This window comes from Aedes albopictus, chromosome 2 (assembly GCF_035046485.1).
Source record: "Aedes albopictus strain Foshan chromosome 2, AalbF5, whole genome shotgun sequence".
Taxonomy (NCBI): Eukaryota; Metazoa; Arthropoda; class Insecta; order Diptera; family Culicidae; genus Aedes; species Aedes albopictus.
In genome coordinates, this window is record NC_085137.1 from 18,068,549 (window position 1) to 18,086,735 (window position 18,187).

General features: G+C 40.3%; 1 protein-coding gene across 6 annotated transcripts in view; it reads left to right on the forward strand.

The window, feature by feature from the left end:
- LOC109429565 (stress-activated protein kinase JNK) overlaps positions 1 to 18,187 on the forward strand; it is a 273,562-nt gene that overhangs the window by 239,060 nt on the left and 16,315 nt on the right. For 5 of the 6 annotated variants that reach the window (XM_062849248.1, XM_062849250.1, XM_062849252.1 and 2 more), the window contains 4 exons: positions 7,412 to 7,708; positions 16,670 to 16,799; positions 17,603 to 17,800; positions 17,858 to 18,122. In XM_062849248.1, the coding sequence (XP_062705232.1) occupies positions 7,590 to 7,708; positions 16,670 to 16,799; positions 17,603 to 17,800; positions 17,858 to 18,122 (712 nt within the window). In that variant the 5' untranslated portion in view covers positions 7,412 to 7,589. The remainder of the gene's footprint in view (positions 1 to 7,411; positions 7,709 to 16,669; positions 16,800 to 17,602; positions 17,801 to 17,857; positions 18,123 to 18,187) is intronic. The other variant, XM_062849253.1, reaches the window with a different exon arrangement.

Genomic DNA, 18,187 nt, shown 5'->3' on the forward strand with positions numbered 1-18,187 from the left:
ATTTTTGTTTCAACACACAGAAGTACGTAGGCATATCGTGGCCCAAGTCGACACTGTTTTGGCCTGCGTTGAACAAAAATAGTTTTAATAAAAGTTTCCCCTTTTTTTCTTTTTGTCAATTGTTTTTGTTTTGTAGTATGGTCTATGTATTTAGTTAGGCTCTTGTCAATTTGTCAGTTATTCGAAGTAGATCTCCAATATGTAGTCAATAAGTCAATTAAGTCATTCTGATCTATTCTATCATAGCAGCTTTAGTCTTTGCTTTATTGAAGTGTAGTTTTATTGGAAATATGCTGAATATCGTTACTAAAAAAGAGACGTCTGGAACTGTGTCCTGCTAGTTGTTCCGTCATGCACTAATAATGCCTAGGAGATTAACGAAAACACGTGTGTTCGGTCAGATGTCCATTGCGTAGAAAGTCAAGGAAAATAAGTTTCTTTATTGTCAGTTGTTATGTAAGCCTCGCTTGAAGCACTTCCCGTGAGAACCCTGTCATCTGTACACCAACTAATCCGTATCTTCGTACACAGCTAAATACTATACTGCCAACCGGCGAAAAGCCTATGGGTAAATATTAAAAAAAATGAATAAAAATGCTGTCTAGCGCGTTGTTTTCTATCGGCCACTATTTTAGTCTAGTTCCCAACTGCAAGCTTTTTTTCCAATCTTATCGTCAATTGTCTTCTAGATACCCCACGGAATTGATGAGTAGTGAGTTCAATGCAGAGATCCCCCTCCCCCCTCTCACTCCTAAATTGTGGTTGGCCCCCGCTAAACCTGCAAACCAGACCCACTCCCAGCCAAAAGCTCTAGCAGATGTGGACAAACCGATGCTCAACGTGCTCTCCCATAGTGGCAACATCAAATATGTGGACTGTACAACAATAGTAGTTTTAATGAAATGAATACTAAGAATTTAGGCCGACACTCGAAGTGACGAACTTTACAGTGCTAGTTGAGTAAATACACGAAAGATGGGTAACAACAAATGTGCACAAACAGATGCATAACAATATGCATGCAAAAAAAGGCCGCAACTATCCATGGTGAATTTAAAATAATGACAGCGTAAATATAATGGAACAGACTCACCGAATTTAGCTCCAAAATGCCCCCTAGACGATGGTATTGTTCACTCTTTGTAGCCACGCGTTGTAGAAAATGAACCTGAAATGACAAGAAGACAGTGGGCCGCCAAACTCCACAAAATGGCGGCCCGGAAATTTTAGTATTCTGTTTATAGCATTGTTGAGCATCATAGAGAGCATAATTTATATTCAGTTTTAAATATAGTTTCTTGTTACTATGCTAAGAAATAGAGAGATTCAAAAGTTTTTTTTTCTACCTGCACCAGTGAACTTCTTGAGCGAACAGCATTCAACATCTAAAATTTAGATTTTAAATTGTTCATTCACTAATGCGATTTTCTTATCACCCTGCCCTGTCTTAATTAGAAGATATAAGTAATGCAGAGACATCCCATATGCACTCTTGCATTACATAATAAGGTTGGACCCTGCTGCAATCAATGTCGTTATGCTATCCACTCCTGAGTTTATAGTTGCTATAAAAATAATTTCGAAGAAGTGAAAAAGAATAGTACGAATCAACTTGTTAATAAAATGCTGCTACTATTACTATTACTACTACTACTAACTACTACTACTAATACTACTATCAAAAGTGCAATGAGTGATCGTTGGCTTCCCAGTCTTGTTAGTAGTTAGAGGGTTAGTATAGACTGGTAATAAGCCCTGTCGGTCCCCCCAGCACTGCGCGTAATCAACTGTTGTTAGATCATGCGACAGCGATTAAGCGTATGCTGGAGGCATGACAAATCAAGCGTTTAAATTAAAGTCAATAAAGCAATGGTATGATTATTCAGATTCTATTTTAGTTTAATTTTGTAAAGAAATGCTTTAATTCAAAACCTAGTTACTTTTAAATACTATTCCATTTACTATTTCACTAATTTTCGTTACTATATTTAATTTAGCTGATCTATAATTATAAAAACTAAAATTGAAATTATTTAAACACATTTTCACTATATGACGACGCTTGATAAGCCATCGTCAAACCCATCACTCTTGGACAGGGACAAAACCAAATAAATTATTAATATGATATGCAATTTTAGAGTTTGTTTTTTCAACAGTACGGTAAAAAAATATGAAACCGCAAAATTGCCACAAAATTCACAATAGTAGTCCGCGAAATTTTACGAATTTTTACCGAGAATTTCCATTGTCCCTACTAATAACTCAAGAACGAAGCATCGTAGACACAATAATGTTTTTTTTTTTGTGAAATACTAAGCAAATTTTTTCAGCAATCCAAAGAAATACAAAATTAGTTTTTCACACTGTTTAAGAAAATCTGTTGAAAAACTCGGAAAATTATTTAGGAAAAGTCCGAAAAAAATCCCAAAAGAGGCAGATTATTCTATAAGCCTGTAAAATTTTCAAGTTGTGGTTTTTTTTTTGTTGAGTACTGACCAATTTTGTGGAAATTGATGATCAGAATGGTCAAAAATCAACTAACATTTGGACAATGACCACAAAATCGGTCATTACTCAGGAACAAAGAAAACCCAAAAAGTTTTTCCAACTTTTCCGATTGATTTTTCTCAACAGCAGCAAATTTTGTGGAAAACAGTGTTTATTAAGTTTTTTTTTAAATGCTGAAATGCCTGTAGGCCAAATTGCCTGAAACTAAGCTTGATTGAGAAGGGGATTTGAGGCCAACTCTGAGTTCAACAGGTTTAAAAAAAGAACAAAACTGCCGAAAATACGTAAGTTCCCCTATAAATATAGAGTAAATCGGCAATTGTTGCACACTCCATGCTTTTCTTATGAAGCATTAATTGGATCAATTGCAATCAATTGGCGAATTATTAAGGTGTGCAACAATTGGCGATTTATCCTATATGAGCCCTGTCCTCATGTCCGGTCAGGTTAAGGCCTGAGTGGCCTCTGCTGTACATAGTAGCCGTCTCCATTCTACTCGGTCCATGTCTTCTGGTACCGGTCGGATGACTTTCGAGAACCATTTTAGTCGGGTTGCTATCCGACATCCTGATGACGTGACCCGCCCACCGTAGCCTCCCGATTTTCTCGGTGTGGACGATGGTTGGTTCTCTCAGCAGCTGATGCAGCTCGTGGTTCATTCGCCTTCTCCAAGTCCCGTCTTCCATCTGCGCTCCGCCGTAGATGATATGCAACACCTTCCGTTCTAAAACTCCAAGGGCACGTTGGTCCTCTGCACGTAGGGTCCTTGTTTCGTGCCCATAGAGGACGACCGGTCTAATCAGCGTTTTGTAGATAATTAACTTCGTGTTTTGGTGAACTTTATTCGATCGTAGACTTCTGCGGAGTCCAAAGTAAGCACGATTTCCTGCCACAATGCGCCTCTGAAATTCTCTGCTGGTGTCGTTGTCGGCGGTCACCAGTGAGACCAAGTACACGAATTCTTTAACCGCCTCGATTTCATCACCGTCGATATAAAATCGGGGTGGCGGGCGCGGTGATTCCTCCCTGGAACCCTTTGCCATCATGTACGTTGTCTTCGACACATTAATTACTAATCCGATTCGCCTGGCTTCACAAATTTACGAGCAATGATATCAATATCATCAGCGAAACCAAGCAACTGAACAGACTTGGTGAAAATCGTTCCACTCGTGTTTATCCCCGCTCTCCTAATTACACCCTCTAAAGCAATGTTGAACAGCAAGCACGAAAGACCATCACCTTGCCGTTACTACGAACTACGCACATCACTCGATCCATCGTAGCCTTGATCCATCGTATCAGTTTATCCGGGAATCCGTATTCGTGCATTCGTGCATAATTCGTGCTGATAGCTGTTCTCGATCGATTGTAACATACGCCAATTTGAAATCGATGAACAAGTGATGTGTGGGCACGTCGTATTCGCGGCATTTCTGCAACACCTGGCGGATGGCGAACATCTGGTCCGTTGTAGCGTATTCGTTCACCCATGAATCCAGCCTGATATTGCCCCACGAACTCTCTTGCAATCGGTGATAGACGGCGGCATAAAATTTGAGAGAGTATCTTGTAGGCAGCGTGATCGCGCGTAGGTAGTGTCACATCGCGCGGTAGTTCCCGCAATCCAACTTGTCGCCCTTTTGTAGATGGGACACACGATACCTTCCATCCATTTCTCCGGTAATACTTCCTCCTCCCAAATCGTGGTAATGACCCAGTGTAATGCTCTCACCAGTGCTTCTCCATCGTATTTTAGTAAATCGCATGGTCGTTGATCTGCTCAAGCGGCTTTGTTGTTTTCAAACGGCTAACCTCCTTCTCAATCTCTTGGAGGTCAGGGACCGGAAGTCTTTCGTCCTGTGCACATACTCCTAGATCTGTTACCACGCCACCTTCGGTACTTGCAACGCCGCCATTGAGGTGCTCATCGTAATGCTGCCGCCACTCGTAATGCTCGCTCGTGCGAATTTTCCCGTGATTATCTCGGCACATGTCGGCTTGTGGCACAAAGCCTCTGCGCGAGCGGTTCAGCTTCTAGTAGAACTTTCGTGTGTCCCTAGCGTGGTACAGCTCTTCCATCTCGTTCTTCCTGCTGGCGCTTCTTCATCCGGAAGACTGAGTTCTGTCTGTTCCGCGCCTGTCTATAACGTGCCTCATTCGCTCTCGTACGGTGTTACAGCATTCTCGCCCATGCTGCATTTTTCTCGTTTTTCAACTGTTCACATTCGCCGTCGTACCAGTCGTTTCTGTGATTCGGAGTCGTGAAGCCTAGTGCTGCAGCTGAGGTACTACCTGTGGCGGATCGGATGTCCCTCCAGCCATGTTCAAGTGTAGCTGCACCAAGCTGCTCTTCCGTTGGTAAGGCCACTGCTAGCTGCTGCGCGTAGTCTTGAGCCACTTCTACCAAGTGACTTGCAATTCCATGTACCAAGTTTCCAATCGTAGTCCCTATTTCGTCGCGTGGGTCTTTGCCGATTGTATCGTGTCGTATTTTCTCCTATGTTATTCGCAATGGGGATTTATACGGGTGGCTTATTAGGCGTACGCCAACACTCCTGTCTCGCCGGAGGGCCATCGTGCCAGTTCTGTTTAACGTTTCTACCGCCTTGGATCTAGCTGGGCGTGATGCAGCATTTCTTACTCAGCCGCTGGATGCCAGAACAGACGCTGTTTGAGCCGCACCTCCTTGGTGAACAGACGCTCGTGTCGTACCTCCTCAACCTAGCTGAAGTCAGGACAACAGTGCCCAGGCTGCACTACCAGCACTCGTTTGACCCGTGGAAGCATGACGTAGGAACTTGTGAGGACCAAAGCTATGTTGTACGCTCTCTTTATCGACTCACCGTTTTGCAGCTATATGAGCCCTACTTGTGCAAAAAAAAAACAATTAAACTAAATTAAATTTTGAGAATCCTCGTAGCAATTTGTGCGATAATAAAGAAATCTCCATGTAGTCAAAAGTTTCAAAGGTTTGATTTTGGTCTGCTAGTAGGCGACTGATCTGTTATGGTAATTACTGGAAATAAAGTTTTTGGCACTTAGTTCCGTTCAGAAGAGGTTTCATGAATTACAAAATGATTTTCAAAGAAAACCAGAGAAACTCACTCATCCGGCTTTTCCTTGGCGTCATTATAATCAGAATATAGATCTCAAACAGCTTTCATCCTTCTCCGACATTCTACGAACCTAGTATGAAGAACTTCTATACGCTCACTTCCTCATTCTCTTGATTCCAATTAATTGATACCCGAACTGAAAACCCTCTATCCCCCCACTTTACTCCATCGATAAAGCCAAGACGTGCTTGCGAGAGACAATTCCATCACACTCCAACTCTGTGACCCATTATCCCACACTGTATGGCTCATAGTCTTCCACATATCTAAAGACATTACACCTACCTCCCTATCACATAGGCCACACGGAACTTTAAACTAAACCTACAGGAACGTACTCCAAGCATACCACAAACCTAACCCCAGAGCAGACATCTCTGGATGAAAAATTTGTCGTGAAAATTGGAAGAACAACCATATGGTAGTAGTTAGTGGGGTGAGACTCTTACTTGAAAATCATTACGTGCCAACCGACTGAAATTGATTGAGATGCTTCTCACTCGCTCACTCATTCACTCCCCGACTCTCGAGGGGGTTGCCGGATCTCACTAGGAAGAATGTTTAAGCCCTTTTGCTCGACAAGGCGGTCATAATTACCATAAATTCTTAACCCGGAGTCGTCTTTTTCGTCTACTACATCCACGAGATGAGAAGCGTCGAACGGAGGGACCAATGAGGAGAGGATACTCTGTTGGTTCCTCAAACCATGCTTTTCCGGATATTTCTTTGATGTGTTCGATGGTTTGAGTTATGGCGTCGTATGAACAGAGCGGTGGCTTCACGGTTCAGTGATCTTTAATTACTGACGAGGTTTTGTATACTGAAGCAGGGTTCAGTACGAGACACCGTACATATATATTTGCATTCGAAATAAATCGGTGATTGAATTTTGACTATCTTGATTGGGTTGGTGCTCGAAATAGATTTCCATGGAATTGCAGCAGATGTACTGATAAAGCTTATCAGTATCAATTGAGTCGGGCTATGGACACGGACAGGTCACCAGCCCCAACTGGTTATCGTGTAAACAAACAATGGTCCTATGGGTTTAGATACCAATTCAACAGTTTAGCTCTGTCTGGAAGCGTCAGGGGGCTTGTCTGTGGATGAGTCATACAGACATCTGCACTGTGACTTTCGAATGACCATTGCATGGCCACGTGAATTTTCAATTGAATACCTGTAGATAAAAACGCCAATTTTCAAAATCGAGACAATTGTAAATAAGACATTTTTTATCCATGGTGCTTACCTTTGAAGTTATTTTTGTTGTACGTTTAACATGAATACAGCCAATTCAAAGAACAGGATTCTACTCTCCATCCCACATTACTTCACAGTAGCATCCATATCTAAGATCACATTATATTCCACGTGCATCCAATTTTAACCGACCGCATCCTGACCACACTGACCACAGAAAATTCAATTTCAGCCTCATAAGGGAGTTTAAATTAGTGCTCCTGCACCCACATCCATTATTCTAACGGAAGCAATCCTCGGCTCGTGTGTGTCTTCCTGTCCGGTTTGTCAGGATATCAATAAGTAGCACCCGACCGTTGTCATCAAGTGATGCCTACACGCTTCCGAAATGAAGAGATACCATCTTCTTTCTGTGGAAAACTAGTCCTTTCGTATCCTTTATGATGTATTCGGCTTGAAAATATCCTACCTTTCGCCGTCGCTCCCCGGATGACAAAATGATCTTTCTATAAAATGTATCACCCATTGTGACGCGATTATACTGTATCATTTTGCATTCTCTTCTTTTTTCGTTCTAGTTAAATCGCCTACCATATTTTGATTGCCCTTTGAGTTTGATTTTTTGTGTTGGAAAACGTATTTTTTCTTCTGTTAATATCCTCATCTGACCGCAGTACCCAAGAATATTAGAACGTAAACATATCACCCAATATAGTCGTAACGTTTAGCTAGTAAAAAAACATCATCGTTGTAAAAATGAGTCAAAATAGGGCGGGAGCCTTCGAGAAGTACCAATTCGGGGATACGGAATTCGAGGTTCCTGCGCGGTACGTCCGGCTGGAAGCGAAGGGCTTCGGAGCCCAGGGCATGGTCTGGTAAGTCAAAGTTCAACCAGTAACTAACCCGAATCTCACACGCTTATCATTACTGACAATAATGTGTCGTACGTAACGTGTTTGCATGCTACTAATCGCTTATAATAATTGCATCCTGTGTCGAAGGTTATAATTGAGGCAATAACAGCATGGTTCAATAATAAGAATACTCATATTTAGATAATCACCATTTGTGGCAATACAGCTTACGTAATTTCCTATTGGTGACATTGAAGGTAGCGAAAACAAATTTATTCACTCCTCTGTCTAATGACTAACTTCTTCAACTTAGTGTTATATGAGCACTTTCTCAGTTGTCATTTGGAAAACTTTTGTTGCCTGCTATCAATTTGTATGTTGCGCAGCAAGTTCTATTGCACACTTGAGGATTGACGATCCAAAGTGTTCATTGAGAGATTCTTTAGCAATGTCTTTGGAAACATTTTCGATAATTTCATCAGAAATTCTTCTGCAACCCTTTTCAATACTTTCCCGGCAATGTCCTTTTGGCTTTTTTTAGAAAATTTTTATTCCCAGAAAATATTTGATGGAATTACTGAAGTAAAAACAGACGCAATTCTCTCCGGATTGGTGATCCATAGCCTTAACCACTAGGCTAACTGGTGTATTTAGAGCAATCATTACTTTACTTGCAAATTCAAGGTTGATTTAAAGTAGAAATAGTCAATTATAGTCTCTCTCTCTCTCTTCTTGGCGTAACGTCCTCATTGGGACAAAGCCTGCTTCTCAGCTTAGTGTTCTATGAGCACTTCCACAGTTATTAACTGAGAGCATCCTCTGCCAATGACCATTTTGCATGTGTATATCGTGTGGCAGGCACGAAGATACTCTATGCCCAAGGAAGTCAAGGAAATTTCCTTTACGAAAAGATCCTGGACCGACCGGGAATCGAACCCGTCACCCTCAGCATGGTCATGCTGAATACCCGTGCGTTTACCGCCTCGGCTATATGGGCCCCAATTATAGTATCAAATCTAGATTATACTGGTAGAATCTTGGTTCAGTCGCATAATTGCCCATTTCCACTTGAAATTAACCGTAAGTGCTCGTGCAAAGTAAAGATTGCTTTAAATATACCGTATATCTGCATGCAATAAGGCTTAAGCACCGTGGTTCTCAGGTAACAATTTGATGCTGTACAAATGTTTCTCCAACTAATTTAAATCAGCCTTCATTTGAACAAAAGCTGAGCACAAGAGGTACAATCCTTTATTCAGCTCCTAAACATCTAATTTTGGTGATTTTATTCAACCTTTAGCTTATTTAGGTTTATCGGAAGGCTGATTTAAGGCTTAATATGCGCTTAATCAGTAATTAATAAAATTTATTAATTATGCAAAAATAAAATAAGAACACTTTTTTGAGCCAATTTTTATCATTAGCTATTTCCAGAAGACATGTTTAGGAATGTATAAATTAATCTAGTCTAGTCTAGTCTAGTCTACACATGCACAGCCATTCATTGAAAGAATCCTGGAAAATGGTGGAATCGACTAATTCTACCATTTTTCTTGTCATTATTAATGTTCGCAGTACATTGGAAATGCATTACAAGCATTAAAGCGGCCAGGCCTACTGCGCAGCGTTATTGTTTTCACAATAAAGCCATTAAGTGGGGACATCTCGTACCAACCACTCAGCTTTTGAGAAAGCAAAATAAGTGAAAATCGATGGGGGTGACGATGCTAAGAAGGTTAATGTCACCCCTTGGTCCTTCGCTTCCTGGGATGGAACACAGGTATTTGGTCCGTGTCCTGGCCCTTATGCCTAGGCTTAAGCGCCTTTACTCGCTCTCTGAAATGAAACAAACTGGGTGCGAGGGAAACGTTGCGTAATTAAACATTAGTTTTCGGAGTTTATGAATGCCCCCTTAAAGGAAAAAAAAGATGTAGTTTGAAACGGTCTCACCGATTTGTCTGGAAACTGCTGTTGCTCGGTGTTTAGGGGGACGTCATAATACAGCGTAGTCAGGCTTGCTCCTCGTTTCACCGCAGTCAGTCATCATTGGAACAATACGCCGCTTCATCACTCACTCGTGAATCGTCGCCGTGTTCTTGACCTCTAACGAACTCTAAAGCAAGAAGCGGAAGGGGGAGGCAATTCACGAGAGACGCGCCTCACAACATATGAAAACATTCGACGGAAAACTTAGCCCTACGAAGAATCGATGAAACTGCTACCACCCACCGCCACCGATTACTCCCGCACACCCGCACAGCCGATGATTGCGCAAGTGAAAAATGCGCTTTCCGGCGCGGATCCAACTTATTCCTTGTAAATTTCACTTGGTTTCGCTGTAGTGACACTTATTTTTCTATACTTTTCGGTCGGTTTACACACTCAGTTTTTGCTATTTCACTTTTTATGTTTGCCATCCGTGGAAAACACGTAATCCGGGTGGCGTAGCGCAAACAATATCACCATCGAATCCGCGGAAACGAGGAACACTTGGATCTCCAACTTGGATCTCCGTTAGGAATGTATAAATTAATCTGTGAAAAAACTGAGAATTAAACTCAGACCTCCTGATTTATAGTCACTCACCTTGGCACCTACACCACACACAGTTGTATGCATATCCTCGAAAAAAAGCTTTACTTGTTGTGTCTGAATAGTCACGAACATAAGTTGAACTAAGTCTGTATTGAGGCTGAAGAAGCCATGTGGACTTCACGAAAACATGTTTGGGTCAGCTGTCAAAAAATATTTGATTAAAGGTTGAACAACAGATGATTAATTCTGCTTGTTAGTGTATGTTTTAAAGCTGGTTACCCAGATGAATAATATTCTAATCAACTTGATATTCAGCTATCTATGTATTGCTGATTAAAGAGGTTGAACAAGCCATACTTCAGTTTGCGAAGGCAATACCATAAAGATTTGATAAAATAATTGCCCATTAAATTTTGTAAAATAATGGTTGAAAACGTCTCCAAATTAGTTGCCGAAGAAATTTGCCACAAGAAATACCAAAATGAATTCTAAAGCTATTACCAGAAAAAAATCAGAGGGAATATGCTAAATAAATTTTAAAAAGAAATCACAAACCAGTTTCTGTAGAAATTTTCAGAAAAGTGAAGATATTAACCCTCTAATGCCCAAATTTTTGATTTTGATCTTAATATCATTTTTCATCATCAAAAATCGATTTAAACATGTTTTGTAAGATGATTCTTTTTAATTCTCGATTTCGTGAATTTCAGTTTTTGATTTTTCTAATTTTTATTTTTGAACATCCCCACACTTTTATATTTTTCCTGGAAACCTATTTGGGGTACGGATTTTTTGAGATGAAAACATTTTGAGATTTTATTATTATTGTTGAAATATTTTTATTTTAAATTTTTTTCATAGAAAATTTTATTTTCTGTGTAGTTTTAAGAAAAATAATTTTAGAGTGTATTCGATTCGCTTCAACTATTAAACTAAGATAGAATGATTTGGAAAAAAAAATAAAATATGTTAATTGTAGCGAATTAATACAAAATTAACAATGACTTCTAAAAGGTGACTAAAACATCAATTTTTTAATGATTTTTAAAAAATGTAAATACGCTTTAAAATACACCAAACACCATTTTGAGATATACAAAACAGTCCTAAATATCAGCCAAAAATATAAAAAATTTGATTTTCCAGGAAACAAAATTAGAGGGTATTAGAGGGTTAATAAGTCCAAGGCTTGTGCAGTGTTCGGGCAAAGACCACGGTTAATACAAATTCATTTTTTTTGTATGAACAAAAGACCATGTGGGAGGAGGGGGTTTGGAATCTTCCAAAAAAATTACCACGTGGTTTATGGACAGCCCCTAGGAACACTAGCGACACGTGTAGTGAGCGGATTTCGTTTCGTTCGAGCGTTTTCCAGTTGGAAGCTTATATTCTACCCAGCCATTTTGTCGCGTACAGTGTTCTAAATAGTCCATTCTATAAGGCTAAGACTAAACAGGAAGCTCATGACAGCACTAGCACCATGTAGTGAGTGAATTTAAAACTTAATTATTTTCTTGCTAAAACCTTATATCTGTTTGGGGCTCCGCAGTGCCTCAAACGGGGATTTTCTTCCTCGCAAGAAAGAAAAACGCACAGAAAGTACTTTACACTAAAGCACTTTATTCACTTCAAACTTTGCGTTGTTGAAGCCACGCAAACGCTTGTACACTTCGAATTACACTTATCACTACTTGACCGTTTGCCGGGTCAAATCAAAACTGTTTCCTCTTTCGGTGGTGAAGCTCTCTTTATATAGCATCCAGGAGTGCATCTGGAACGTTCTATTAGATTCTCGAATAAAACATTCTAGACCATTCCACAAATCTGGCTGCACTGCCTGAAGGAAGCCTCTCACCGGTCACTCACGAGCGGCCTGCACATATTCGTCCAACTGGGTGCCGCCGCGATTAGAGTGGCTTTAACTTAGAGTGGCGTCAATGTCAAAATTGGAACAGCGGTCATCTGTCAAATCCATACAAATTTCTGTAACAAACGAGCAGGAGACCTGTTAAAATAGGAACATGACGCCACTCTTCCTTCCAGTCACTCTAGCCGCGATGATGCGCGCTCGCTCACAGCTGTCATCATCAATCATCATCGTAATCATCGTCGGTGGTGAGTGGTCCCGCGCTGTCGCCGTGTTTACATTTGTGGGAGCTTGAGTGACGCTGTTCATTCTAATAGGGGAAAGAGGGGCACATTTTCCACCGGAGCGCTCGATGGGCGCGAACAATATCCTTTTGAGCAACTTTGCTGAAGACAGTGCGCTTCTTAATGGTCCAGTACACGAAATATATAAGCCGTAGATCATAGTGAAAGCTCATTGCATACCTATCGCCACGTAGTGAGCATGATACGAACTACACTGGCTCTAAATGAAAGCTTTTATTCTTCTGCGTAACCCGGAAGAAATTCTATCGACTGAGGGAAACTGGCAGTGATATTTTATCGGCGTAGCAGTCTCTTAATGAAATCAAAAGCTTATTGGTGTCTACGTCCAACGTTTCGATGTATTTAACAACCTTAAAAAAGGTGTTAAATACACCGAAACGTCGGACATTGAAAAAAAAATGAGCTATTGGTTTAATTAAGAGACTGACGCGCCGATAAAAAAAACACAACTGCCTTCTGAGTAACTTCTAAGTGATTCAGAACGCGACGCTTAGACTAAGCTGGTAGTATCTAATAATACTAGCGTCACGTAGTGAGTGAATATCAAACTAAATTGTGTTTTATGAGAACACTTTTATTTCTCTGAGTGACTTTTTCTGAATGCCCGAAGAAGGTTAAGCATTAATCTACAGTTAAGCTAAGAAAGTCTAGGACTTCTAGAAGAAAACAAAACTCGGAAATTGCACATAAGATATCCACAATACTTTTACAATTTGGCTAACAACATCAAGTGTTGACAATATAATAAGCTTGTTCGACCAACTATGATGCTACTTACATTAAATTGTAAATGAGTTATAAGATTTGAAAAAAATACGATATTGAATACATTATTGAATCTTTCAGAAATAAATCTATGAAGTTTTGCTTCCAGAAAGTCCGCCAGAAAAAAATGAAAAAACGGGTTTATCAGTTCAGTGCTGCGAATTATCGTCACCATCATGAGACAATTGCTAGATATGATTTCTGATTTATTATTTTTTTTATTGGAATTCTTCCAGCAATTTTCTTAGGGATTTATTCAGCAGTTTATGCTGGAATTTTGTCAGGAATTCCTACAATGATTACTCCAAGGACTATTTTAGACATTGATCATGGAATCCCAGTGAGTACCCTTTTGGAACTCTTCCAGGGATTCTTCCAGGAGTTTCTCTCAGTAATTCTCCCGGCATTTATTCTGGGATTCCTAATGGAATACTTTAGATTCCTTGGAATACTTTCAAGTGAATTCTAGGATTTTTGCAAGGATTCCTATAGTAACTCTTTTTGAGATTTCTCCAGGAAAGTCTCCAATAATTTTGACATTGATTCCTATCAGGATTTTTTTCTTCCCTTCAGAGCAGGGATGGCATTCCGCATTTAAAATGTGCACAGTGCAGCTCATTTCCATATTGAAACCACACACACTTGCACACAAACTGAGGGTCATGTCATCCCTGCTTCAGAGAACTCTATACCTGGGATTCCACCATGAATTTCCTCTCGGGATTGTTGCAGGTATTTCTTCGCGAATGCCCTTGGGGATTCCTTCAAAACATTCTCCAGATATCCTGTCAGGAACTCTTTTTTGGATTACTTGAGGAATATCATTTAGGATTTCTTCCAGAATTGCTCTAGAAATGTTTTTAACATTTTTATAGAATTTCTCCATGCACTCCTCTTCAGTAACTTTTCCAGCAGTTGCCTCAGGGATTTATTCAGACATTTATCCTGTAATTTCGTTAGGAATTTATCGCGGAATTTCGTCAGTCATTCCTACAAGGATTACTCCAAAGGTTCCGGAATCCTCTTGAGATTTCTTCAGGAATTTCTCCAGGAAAATCTTTACGAATTCCTTCAGGAACTCTTCTTGGGATCATCAGGATTTCCTTTTCGGGTTCTTTCCAAAATGGCTCTAGAAATGTTTTTCACTGATTTCTTTTAGAATTTGTCAATGCATTCCCCTTCAGGAATTCTTCCAGCAGTTTCCTCAGAGATCTATTCAGAAATTTATCATAGAATTTCGTCACGAATTCCTACAATGATTACTCCAAGAATTCTTTTAGACATTTTAGTGAATCCTTTAGGAATCCCAGAGAGTACTCTTTGAAAATTCATCCAAGGAATCTTCTAGGATTTCAGCAACTCTTCCTGGCATTTCTTATGGGATTCCTAATGTAACTCCTTCTATTTTCCTTTAAGAATTGCTAGGAATGCTTTCAAGTGAATTTAAGGATTTTTCCTAGGCTTCCTATAGTAAATCTTTTTCCAGGAAATGCCTTCAGGAAAATCTCCAAGAACCCAGTCAACACACGATCGCATATGATGTTGGCGATATGCGTACACTTTACACGCAGTTAAATGGAAGCAGGTACGCATATGGCCTCCACATTAGCATCCTATTCAACATAATTTACGACTTTGTGTTGACTGGGAATTTCTCTAGTGATTCCTTCAGGAATTTCTACTCTCTTCAGGGAATTCCGTCCGAACTTCTTCCTGGGATTTTTTCAGGGGTTACGATTTGAGTTGTTGCAGGAATTCCTTCGGAAATTCCCTCAGCGATTCCTTCAGTATTTTTTACGGGATTTTTTAGGAACTCTTCTTGGGATTATTTCGGGAATTCCTTTTCGGATTCCTTCCAGAACTGCTCTAGAAATGTTTTTCACAGATTTCTTTCTATTTCAGAATTACAATTCTGGGATTCTTCTAGAAACTACTTTCAATGATTCTTCCAGGCATTTTTTTTATTCCTAATGGAATTCTTCTTTAGGAATTCCTTCAGAAATACCTTCAAGTGAATTCTAGGATTTTTCCAAGGATTCCTTTAGTGAATCTTCTTGAGAGTTCTCTAGGAAAGTCTCCAATAATTTCTCCATGGATTTCCTTTAGAAATTACTATGCCCTTCAGCAACTATTTTACGAATTCCTCTCGGAGTTGCTGCAGGTATTCCTTCAGAAATTACTCCAGGGATTCCTTCAGGAACACTTCTTAGGATTACTTCAGGAATTCTTTTTGGGATTCTTTCCAGAATGGCTCTAGGGGTTTCTCATATTCAGGATTTCAACAGGGATTTGTTCAGAAATTTATTCTGCAATTTCGTCAGGAATTCCTACAAAGATTACTCCAATAAATCTTTCAGACATTTTTCAGAGCACCCTTAACCCTCTTGAGATGTTGGGTTTTTGCACCACGATGGCGTAGAGTACGTTCAGCTTGCCTATCTTGGTCATATTCACCCCAACATCCTACTGGGATAAAGGAATTCACCCAGAGTCAGGGCCAGAGAAAATTCCTTTTAAATTCATTCAGGGATTCCGCTTCAAGTATTTCATTCAGCGAATTGTCTAGGATTTTCTTTTGGAATCCTCAATGGAATTCTTCTTAAGGTATTCCTAGGAAAACCTTCAAGTAAATACAAGGATTTTTCCAAGGATTTTCTTAGTAAATTTTCTTGAGATTTCCCCAGGAATATCCCCAAGAAAGTCTCCAAGAGTTTATCCAGGGATTCCCTTCAGGAATTTCCTCAATTCTTGGATGCCCTGAAGAATTCCTTCTGGGGTTGCTTTCGGGTCTCTTTCTGGAATTTTTCAGGAGTCCCTTCCGAAATTCCTTCACGAATTCTTCCTGGGGACTTTTACGAATTCCTCCCGAGATTGCTTCATGAATTCGTCTTGAATTTATTGCAGGAATTTCTTTGGGATTTTTTTCAGGAATTATTTCAGTAATTTCTCCAAATTGACAAGTTGCCATAATGCAAAATGTGTCATTTTTTTATTTTTATTGGAGTGACGCTCCTAGAAGTCGCTGGAAACCGATTGAACTGTAATTGGATCCGTTTTTGCTAATTCCATCATCAACAAAAACAAACATACAAATTACGACCTTATTATCCAGTTTCAAAATGTTTGGATGCCGCCACATATCCAATTATTTTCCTAACAACCACATATCTAATCATAATCGACCACGCGTCACCATCGCTGACGTCAAAGGTCTCTCGAAATGAACGCACAAGACATCGTGATCACTAACAGCGCCCTCGTCCATCCATATCATAAAGCAAACTAATAAAAGCTGTCGCCTGAAGGTTGAATGCACTAACAATGGTCAACACGTCTTAACCCCAACAAACTGAAACTACTACGGTGTATCGATCTCTTCCGCTTCGGATTGCATAACCAATATCCGTCCGCACTCATACAATAACCCAAAACCTGTTACATACTATGTATGAGACTTGACTAATTTGTGCAAACATTTCCGTTTTTTTTTCTTTCTTTTGCAACTTCTAGTGCCGCATACGACACAGTCACCCAGCAGAATGTCGCCATCAAAAAGCTATCACGACCGTTCCAAAATGTCACACATGCCAAACGAGCCTACAGGGAGTTTAAGCTTATGAAATTAGTCAATCATAAAAATGTAAGTATATTAGCGAAGGGGGGTTCTGATAAAGATCTAAGCCTTTCTTCAGTTGTCACCAGAGGATGCTTTAAACATAGAATGTGTCACAATAGTACGAATATCAAATTATGAATTCGATCAATCTTCAATAAATATCTCTAAAGCAGTTCTAACATGAAAAATCCAAATAACTAGCAAAATATATAACTAGATTCAATAGCAATTTAACGCATTGTTTTTCCCACGCAAAGCAAGAAAACACTCAGCAAAGAAAACGCAAGATGAGATACTTCCCAGATGTGACGTCAATTAATTTCATACAGCAACCAAGTGGGGAATCTCAGCTCATCAAAGAAGCGGGAAAAAAGTAACAGTCCGTCATTAATCATTCTTTTCTAAATAGCTGTTGAAAGCATTTCCCATTCAGAAAGTCGATCCACTTAGGCGCCATGACGTCTAGCTAATGAATGCTCTCATTTTCTCGTCATTATCCTTGGCGGCACTAGAGATTCAATACATGGCGGGATTGCGGTTCAGCATCTGCCACATTGTTTCTCATTTTTTTTATTTAATCTTCCCCATCGTTGACAACAATCATGATCCAAAACGGGAACATCCCAGACAACCACTAATCGTATAAGGTGTTGCATAAGATGATAAAGTGGAGGTCATATGAGTACATGCCTCCATTTAGGCGCATGTAAAATGTACGCATATCGCCTCCACTTTATCATCTTATGCAACATCTTATACGATCACTGGTTGACTGGGATCCCATCGCCCCACTCCTAATCGATTGTTCATTTTCCTCCGGCAAACAGATTATCGGACTATTAAATGCATTCACGCCTCAACGTACGCTCGAAGAATTCCAAGATGTCTACCTGGTCATGGAGCTCATGGACGCCAACCTGTGCCAGGTCATCCAGATGGACCTGGACCACGAGCGGATGTCCTACCTGCTGTACCAGATGCTGTGCGGCATCAAGCATCTCCACTCGGCCGGTATCATTCACAGGGTAAGTTTCTACCATGAATTTGAGACAACATGTGATTCCCCATTCTCTCCAAAACAGGACTTGAAACCTTCCAACATCGTGGTCAAATCGGACTGCACGTTGAAGATTCTGGACTTTGGGCTGGCCCGCACGGCCGGAACGACGTTCATGATGACACCGTACGTTGTCACGAGGTACTACCGCGCCCCGGAGGTCATCCTCGGAATGGGCTACAAGGAAAACGTGGACATCTGGTCGGTTGGATGCATCATGGGCGAGATGATCCGCGGAGGGGTGCTATTCCCCGGTACCGATCATATCGATCAGTGGAACAAAATCATAGGTGGGTATCGTAGATGCCGGTCTTCGTTTGAACCAAGTTAATTCCATTATTTCTCCTGTCACCCG